The sequence below is a fragment of the Saimiri boliviensis genome, chromosome 6, assembly GCF_048565385.1.
Source record: "Saimiri boliviensis isolate mSaiBol1 chromosome 6, mSaiBol1.pri, whole genome shotgun sequence".
NCBI classification, from domain to species: domain Eukaryota; kingdom Metazoa; phylum Chordata; class Mammalia; order Primates; family Cebidae; genus Saimiri; species Saimiri boliviensis.
The window spans coordinates 65,509,876-65,519,700 of NC_133454.1; the positions used below are offsets into that span (position 1 = coordinate 65,509,876).

The 9,825-nt window shown below is 39.0% G+C and overlaps 1 protein-coding gene across 8 annotated transcripts in view; it reads right to left on the reverse strand.

The window, feature by feature from the left end:
• Positions 1 to 9,825, reverse strand: part of ZBTB44 (zinc finger and BTB domain containing 44) — an 86,017-nt gene that overhangs the window by 25,083 nt on the left and 51,109 nt on the right. For 6 of the 8 annotated variants that reach the window (XM_039471434.2, XM_039471433.2, XM_039471431.2 and 3 more), the window contains one exon: positions 5,427 to 6,500. The exons of the other annotated variants lie outside the window; for them this stretch is intronic. In XM_039471434.2, coding sequence (XP_039327368.1) covers positions 5,427 to 6,444 — 1,018 coding nt within the window. In that variant the 5' untranslated portion in view covers positions 6,445 to 6,500. The remainder of the gene's footprint in view (positions 1 to 5,426; positions 6,501 to 9,825) is intronic. 8 annotated transcript variants of the gene reach the window in all.

A 9,825-nucleotide genomic window follows, 5' to 3' on the forward strand; every position in this document is an offset into this window, starting at 1 on the left:
GGAGAAAGAGATACGAAAACTCTCCCCCTGCAAAATCAATAAATCCAGGAGCTGGTGTTTTGAAAAGATTAACAAAAATAGATAGACCACTAGCCAGAGTAATAAAAGAAGAGAGAGAAGAATCAAATAGACACAATAAAAAATGATAAAGGGGATATCATCACTGATCCCACAGAAACACAAACTATCATCAGAGAATACTATAAACACCTCTATGCAAATAAACTAGAAAATCTAGAAGAAATGGATAAATTCCTAGACACATACACCCTTCTACGACTAAATCCAGAAGAAGTCGAAATCTGAATAGACCAATAACAAGTTCTGAAATTGAGGCAGTAATGAATAGCCTACCAACCAAAAAAAGCCCAGGACCAGATGGATTTACAGCCGAATTCTACCGAGGTACAAAGAGGAGCTGGTACTACTCCTTCTGCAACTATTCCAAACAACATAAAAAGAGGGACTCCTCCCTAACTCATTTTATGGGGCCATCATCATCGTGATACCAAAACCTGACAGAGATACAACAAAAAAGGAAAAGTTCAGGCCAATATCCCTGATGAACATTGATGCAAAAATCATCAATAAAATACTGGCAAACTGAATCCAGCAGCACATCAAAAACTTATCCACCATGATCGAGTTGGGTTCATCCCTGGGATGCAAGACTGATTCAAAATATGCAAATCAATTGACCACATAAACAGAACCAATGACAAAAACCACATGATTATGTCAATAGATGTAGAAGAGGCCTTTGATAAAATTCAACACCACTTCATGCTAAAAAAAACCCTCAGTAAACTAGGTACTGATGGAACATATCTCAAAATAATAGAGCTATTTATGTCAAACCCACAGCCAATATCATACCGAATGAGCAAAAGCTGGAAGCATTTCCCTTTGAAAACTGGCACAAGACAAGGATGCCCTCTTTCACCACACCTGTTCAACACAGTAATGCAAGTTCTGGCCAGAGTAATCAGGCAAAAGAAAGAAATACAGGGTATTCAAATAGAAAGAGAGGAAGTAAAACTGTCTCTGTTTGCAGATGACATGATTGTATACTTACATTGTCTCAGCCCCAAAACTCCTTAAGGTGATAAACAACTTCAGCCAAGTTTCAGGATACAAAATCAATGTGCAAAAATCACAAGCATTCGTATACACCAATAACAGACAAGCAGAGAGGCAAATCATCAGTGAACTCCCATTCACAATTGCTACAAAGAAAATAAAATACCTAGGAATATAACTTAAAAGAGTCATGAAGGATCTCTTCAAGGAGAGCTACAAACCACTGCTCCAGGAAATAAGGACACAAACAAACGGAAAAAAAATTCCATTCTCATGGAGAGGAAAAATCAGTATCGTGAAAATGACCATACTGCCCAAAGTAATTTATAGATCCAATGCTATTCCCATCAAGTTACTATTGACTTTCTACATGGAACTAGAAAAAAACTACTTTAAATTTCATATGGAACCAAAAAGTCTCTATAGTCAAGGCAATCCTAAGAACAAAGCTGGAGGCATCACGCTACCTGGCTTCAAGCTATACTACAAGGCTATAGTAACCAAAACAGCATGGTACTGGTACCAAAACAGATATATAGACCAATGGAACAGAACAGAGGCCTCAGAAATAACACCACACATCTACAATTATCTGATCCTCGGCAAACCTGACAAAAACAAGCAATGGGGAAAGGATTCCCTATTTAATCAATGGTGTTGGGAAAACCGGCTAGCCATATGCAGAAAACAGAAACTGGACCCCTTCCTTACACCTAATGCAAAAATTAACTCAACATGGATTAAAGACTTAAACATAAAACCTGAAACTATAAAAACCCTAGAAGAAAACCTAGGCAATATCATTCAAAACACAGGCATGGGCAAAGACTTCATGACTAAAACACCAAAACCGATTGCAAGAAAAGCCAAAATTGACAAATGAGATCTAATTAAACTAAAGAGCTTCTGCACAGCAAAAGAAACCGATCATCAGAGTGAACAGGTAACCTATAGAATGGGAGAAAATTTTTGCAATCTATCCATCTGACAAAGGTCTAATATCCAGAATCTACAAGGAACATAAACAAATTTACAAGAAAACGACAACCCCATCAAAAAGTGGGAGAAGAATGTGAACAAACACTTCTCAAAACATGACATTTATGTGGCCAACAAATATATGAAAAAAAGTTCATCAGCAGTCATTAGGGAAATGCACATCAAAACCACAATGAGATAGCATCTCACTCCAGTCAGAATGGCGATCATTAAAAAGTCAGGAAACAACAGATGCTGGTGAGGAAGTGGAGAAACAGGAATGCTTTTACATTGTTGGTGGGAGTGTAAATTAGTTCAACCATTGTGGAAGACAGTGTGGTGGTTCCTCAAGGATCTAGAACTAGAAATACCATTTGATCCAGCAATCCCATTACTGGGTTTATACTCAAAAAATTATAAATCTTTCTACTATGAAGACGTATGTGGACAGACGTTTACTGCAGCACTGTTTACAATAGCAAAGACTTGGAACTAACCCAAATGCCCATCAATGATAGACTGGATAAAGAAAATGTGGCATATATACACCACAGAATACTATGCAGCCATAAAAAAGAATGAGTTCATGTCCTTTACAGGGTCATGGATGAAGCTGGAAACCATCATCCTCAGCAAACTAACACAGAAACAGAAAACCAAACACCACATGTTCTCACTCATTAGTGGGAGTTGAACAATGAGAACCCATGGCTACAGGGAGGGGAACATCACACACCGGGGCCTGATTGGGGGGTGGAGTGGGGGGAAAGGGGAGGGAGAGCCTTAGGACAAATACCTAATGCATGCAGGGTTTAAAATCTGGATGACAGGGTGACAGGTGCGGCAAAGCACCACAGCACATGTATACCTATGTAACAAACCTGCATGTTCAGCACATGTATCCCAGAACTTCAAGTTAAAAAAAAAAAAAAAGACACTACATGTTAATCCTTGGTACCAATGAATGTGACCTTATTTGGAAATAGGGTATTTGTAGATGTAATCAAGTTAAGATGAGGTCGTGTTTGATTACTGTTGGTCCTGAATCCACTGACTGGTATCCTTTCATGGAGAGAAAGATTTGAAGCCAGTGACAGAAGAGAGAGACAGGGAAGGTCACCTGAAGACAAATGCAGATACTAAAGTAAAATATCAGATACTGGAGCTACAAGCCAAAGAACACCAAGGATTGTGGGCAGCTGCCACAGGCTGGAAGAGGCAAGGAAGGATTCTTCCCTACAATCTTCAGAGAGAAAGACCCTTCAAAGGGAGGTAACACCTGTAGTTCAGACTTCTGGCCTCCTAAGCTGTGAGAGAATAAATTTGTTTTAAACCACTCAGTTTATGGTACTTTGTTACAGCAGCCCAGGGAAACTCACACAGAGGGTAAAAACACAAGAAACTAACAAAGTTAATATGGTCTTCCTAGTTCTCCAATCTTTTGAACAAATCTGTATTATTCACTGTTCTTCTGTCCCTTCCCAAACCTGAATATAGTTTCCCCATGGATCAGTCCCCCTTGGTTTTGGCTCTTCTGTTTTCTCCTATTGAGACTAAATTTGCCACTACTAGTAGCAAAGTCCCAAGCTGGTAGTCTCACTAATGTTGTCTTTTCTACTGTTTTTGGCGTGACACTGCTTGATCATCATTCAAGCACAATTTACACAGAATTGACCTTGATGATTTACTCACAAAACTGGATTCTGAACACCTTCCACTGATTTTCATACTGCAATAACTGCACTGAATAGATTCGTACGATTGCCATTATTTTCTACAGTACTAAGGAAGAAAAAAGCAACTGTAAAAGATTTCCAAGTGTAAGACATTAGCTGGATTCAGAAATAACAAAATATGAAAATTTGTGACTTTGAATCAATGGAATATAATAAAGTGACCACTATTTGCTACTCATCAGAGTACTGACCGCTCCTGTTCTTTCAATACACATATTCAGTATCATCAGGTACTGAGTCTTTCTTTACAAAGTCTTGTAACATCTGTTTTCTTTCACATGGTTTGACTCTTCATCCACACCAAGTTAAGTGTACTGCAACTGGTCTTTGAGACTGTCTCCATACAACCAAACTCACTGCATGTCAATACCAATTTTCCTAAAATATCTGCATTTTTTTTAAAAATTCCTTTAATGTAGACTCCTAGTTACTAGCTACCACTAAGATAAAATCCAAGCTTACTTGGTGTACTTGTGGTAGATACTGCTAGCTGCATATTCAATATCCATTCTGCTCTAATTTTGTTCAATTATATACCCAACTAATATACATTATCTTCCCAGATTTCCTTGCAGTTAGGAAAGACAATGGGACACAGACCAGCAGAAGTTTTTTAGGAATTTCTGAGAACATAAGTGCTTTCTTTATACAAGCATTGCTCCTTTCTAGAATACAAAGCTGAAGATAAAGTGAGCATCTTATGGATGAAACCAACAAACAGAAGATGGCACATTATAAATATACAAGTCGCCTAGGCCACTGATTACATTGAAGATTCACTGTACCAGCCCTGGACTTTTATTTCTCAATACTTTACGTGATAAAAATAAAACCTTGCTATGGTTTAAGTTACTGCAGGAGGGATTCCGTTACCTGTACTTAAATGCAACCCTTACTGAAACTAGGATTCAAGGCTCTTCACAGCCCGCGCTCAACTCCTCCTTTTTATCTTATCTCCCACTATTTCCTGCACTTTCAGGCATCTGTGCTTATTTACATAATTTTGCACTGAATTCACTGTTTACCAAACACACAATGCTCTTCCATACCTCTGTGTTTGCATACACGCTCTGTGCTTTTATGTTTTCACAGAAATGACATTCTCTCACTTGGGTAAACTCTTACTTATTGCATAAGACCCAGCTCAAATATATAGTGTTAACTTGCTCTTTTCTTTGTTGCAACCATACTACTTTGTTCACACCCCAGCACTTTAAATAGTTCACTGTAATCATTTACTTACATATCTGCTTCCCCAATTAGATGATCAATCTCTTTCTTGCAGGGACTATGTGTTTTTCTTTATGTATCATCAATGTTTACTTGGCACATGGTAAGTTTTCAATACATATTTTAATTAAGAATAAAACACAAACTGGATTTAACTGAGTTTTGTGTGTGTGTGTATTTGCCTTTGTCCCATCAGATATTATTCAATTATTTCTATCTTCACCAATGTGCAACTTGTAAAAAATAAGCGATAGTGCTAATGGCATCTTAAACAAATCCAGTCATCACTTTTCACTCTTCTTTATATTTCCTATATGACCAAGCACAAAACTTATCTACCAGGAACTTAAAAATGTTTGAATTGACTTTACAGCACCATGAAAAACACAGAAGACATTATACCTATAGAGGAAGACTGTGGACTAATCAGAAGGTCCTCTTGGACTTGTTCACTTCCTGGAACTGTCTGCTGATCACTCAGGGAACTCTGAGATGCACTGACAGGCTGGGACACTTCCTCATGGACTTCCTCGTCACTTAACCTTTCTACTTTGACCCGGACATCTTCTTCGGTACCTAAAGGCAAGGTAGTTTTTGTGCTCTCACAAGTCACATAATCAGTCATTCTTCTACCAGTCTCAGATGGGCCAGGTAATTCTAAAGTCCGGGTATTTTCTCCTTGCTTAACTTTCTCAGGCTGAATCCTTCGATCAATTCCAAAAGGAAAAGTCCAGGGAAAAGCTAAGGAAGAGTCAACTTGTTGGTTTCTATTTTCTGAGTAGGAAGCTGAAGAATTCAGTACCTGGGGTGAACTTGTTTGTGTGCTACACTTTACAGGACTTTCAGGAGACATAACAATGTAGCTTTTACGCTTTCTCCGGGATTCTCGGCAGACAGGAATCGTTCTTTCTACCACACTGCACTCTGAGGACACGGGAGAAATGCTCCCATCTCGAGAAGTAAAATTGCAGTTAGAATTATTTTCTTGCCCAGCATCTAGACCCTTTTCAGGTTGGCTGTTGGGTGTATTCCATAAAATGCTTGATTTCATAAACTCTGAGCAGGTGCTGGCGACACTGAACATTTGCATATAGCTGGCTGCTGCTAGAACATCAATAATATTTTCTGTGTTAATCGATAGAGTGGCTGTGTAAGCATATTCTAAAAGAGGTATAAAGCCAGTCACTGTAACATGATGCAGATCCAACACATTCTTGTTCTCATCCTCGGCTTGGCCTACAAGTTTGGTGCGAAAGAAATCACTGCAAGCTGCTAGTACCACCTTATGTGCCCGGAAGATTTTGTCCTGGACACGAATAGTGATATCACAAAAATGTCCATCATTTCGCAGCATATTTAGCTTTCCAAGCATTTCCTGGCTGTGGGAAGAGGAGCTATGAGTAAATGTTTTCACACCCATCTTTTACTTCCTCTTCTACAGATGCTCTTCAAGGATGCAAATGAATCAGAAATATCCTAAAAAATACATAAAATAAATCATTAATTGATATTTTAGTAGTTTAAATGTGATTTAGATCATTTTCATGTGGACACGGTACTAAATTAAAAAGCTGAAAGATTATGAGAGAAACTTCAAGATAGGGACTGTATAGAAATATATTCTCCCTATCTGCCTTCCAAACGGTCCAATCAGTGAAGTCTGTGAACCAATGTTTTAATGAGCTGCAGGGCTGCAACAGTTTGTAAATAATGACAATTGCAGAGTGTCTTCTATGTGCCAGACAGTATTTGTAACGCTTCACACTGATTAGTTGATCATCATCATATCTGTCAGTAGGTATATTATTATTCCTGTTTCTAAATGTGAGCATGCAGTAGGCAATGCCAGCGTAAACACTAAACAATCCATTACATAATCATCCCTGTGAATGTTTTATGCAGGTAAATGTATAGAGGAAAAGAAAGATGAGAAAAAGAAAAAAATGAAGTAGAAAGAAAAAAACGCAAATGATTTCAAGATGAATTTAAAAAGATTGCCAGGCATGGTGGTTCACACCTGTAATCCCAGCACTTTGGGAGGCCAACGCAGGCAGATTGCTTGAGCTCAGGAGTCTGAGACCACCCTGGCCAACATGGTGAAGTCCTGTCTCTACTAAAAACATACAAAAATTAGCTGGATATGGTGGCATGGGCTTGTAGTCCCAGCTATTTGGGATGTTTATGTGGAAGAATCACTTAAGCCTAGGAAGCAGAGGTTGCAGTGAGCTGAGATTGTGCTAGTGCACTACAAGCCTTGGTGACAGAGTGAGACCCTGTCTAAAAGAAACAAACAAAAAGTACAGACTCTTCTAACTTGAGAAGACACAACTATCAATTTGGAACTGTTCCATGTCAGACTTCACAAAAGGATAAGGCATAAATCTGTTTCAAAGCAGCCAGGTAACGCTACTGAAATAATTATCTTGACCATAGTTACTGACAGAAGCTCAAATGCAAACTGAGTGCTCCACATACCCTTCCTAAAGACAACTGACTATAATGAGACACTAGACAGCCAGGGACTGGTCTATGCAAACCATCATTTAATGTATTTGCTGATTTAGGTCTCACAAAAATGAGATGAAGAGGAAGAAAATGGGAGGGCTATATATAAAGTGTTTTGTTCATTTACTGCATCCTAAGAAACTGGCTTCTGCTTTTAAAGCATGGCCTTCAAGAGTGCTTACTTTGGGAGCATGTGGTTGAAGAAAGAAACATGCTTTCTGAGCAAGTGAATTAGTTATAATCCAGGGACCATCTGCATGAACAAAGGTGTGAAGGCAAGAATTAAAAAGCATATTTGGAAAACATCTACATCAGAGTATTAAAATGAAACTATTTCAATCTTGAATAGGTCCCAAACAATAGATAATGTACTACATTGTCAAATGAGGCACAAAGGCACCTTACACAAGGGGGTAGTGGAAAACTATTTTCAACCTGAGTTACATCCACCTTCAATCATCTTCCATGTTCAAAGAGTAGATATGAAAAGGATTTTTGCTAAGAGTGATCAGTCTGTTGTGAGTTGGAAACCCCATTCTACTTCCCTGCTTACTCCCCTGCAGGGAAAGGGGCTTCAAGGCATGTTGATCCTTTATTTCCGGTCTATGGAAAATACGTTACACTTGAAAAAACTCTAAAGGGCACATGACTCTGATTTAAACAACAGCCAAGGCCAAGGAGTATGCCTACTATCTCCCAACATACATAAAGGCAACATAGTGGAGTGGTTGAGAGTACAGACTCTGGAGCCAGAATGCTGGCTCTGCATGCTGGTTCTGCTATTTTTACCTGTGTGACCTTAGGCAAGTCATTAAACAAACATTCTGTATCTTAATATATTCAGCAGTATAATAAAGATAACACAACATACCTAATAGAGTTCTGAGGATTAAATGATCTAATACACGTTAAGTGTTTGGAATAGTAACTAACAACATAATCCAATGCTATAGAAACGTTAGTTGCTGCTGCTACTAGTATTACCATTAAAGACCTTTTCTTCCTGGAAGGGCCAGAAACCATACCAGCAAATGAAGAGGAGTGAAAGAGGAAAGTTGAGGAAGAAAGAAAGAAAAAGGAGGCAAATCAAACCTGACTCTTCAACTGTAGGCATGTAGTAAGCCTGAACTGGGAAAGGAAGGAAAGCTTTCACCTAACATTAGTTCTTGAAAAGATTGTTGGTATTTCCTCAAAGTGATCAGAACAGTTACTAAGATTTGCTCTCCAGGAACCTGGAGGAAGAGCTACCACTACAGAATAAAATGGCTCATGAGTACCTCCTGTAATGCACAGTACACAGTCTGATAGAAGTATGGGATGAGAGAGGAAGGTGATGATGAGGAAATGCAGTTCAGAAACCACAAAGTATAACCTGAAATTTTATAAGTTAGATAAGTCTCTTTAAAAATAAAATTTCATCGGGAGTGGTAGCTCACGCCTGTAATCCCAGCACTTTGGGAGGCTAAGGTGGGCGGATCACCAAGGTCAGAAGTTTGAGATCAGCCTGGCTAACAGGGTGAAACCCTATCTCTACTAAAAATACAAAATTAGCTGGGCGTGATGTGATGGTGCACACCTGTAATCCTACCTACTCCGGAGGCTGAGGCAGAAAAATCACTTGAACCTGGGAGGCAGAGGTTGCAGTGAGCCGAGATCATGCCATTGCACTCCAGCTTGGGCAAAAAGAGCAAAACTTCACTAAAAAAGAATTTTTTTTCATTTATCTCTGTGTATAGATGAATATGTATACGTGTAGTTACATGTTTAATTTGGTGCTCATTTAAAATTCTTGATTAAAGATCAGTATTAACTACAATTACTAATTTAGACTTTGAGTATCATTTACAAATAATAAAAATGTACGTGTAGCCGGGCACAGTGCCTCACGCCTGTAATCCCAGCACTTTGGGAGGCCAAGGTGGGCGGATCACGAGGTCAAGAGATCGAGACCATCCTGCCAACAAGGTGAAATCCCGTCTCTACTAAAAATACAAAGGGTATGGTGGTGCACGCCTGTAGTCCCAGCTACTCGGGAGGCTGAGGCAGGAGAACTGCCTGAACCCAGAAGGTGGAGGTTGCAGTGAGCCGAGATCGCGCGACTCCACTCTAGCCTGGCTCCTGGCAACGGAACAAGACTCTGCCTCAAAAAAAAAAAAAAAAAAAAAAAAAAAAGGACGTGTAGCAGTTTGCAATTTGAACTATTCAATAATTCAGAAAGTTTACTTCCCACTCATTTTATTCCAAATTACTGATGAAACATTGCTTTCAGACATTCTTATGAAAGAGGTATGTTGCT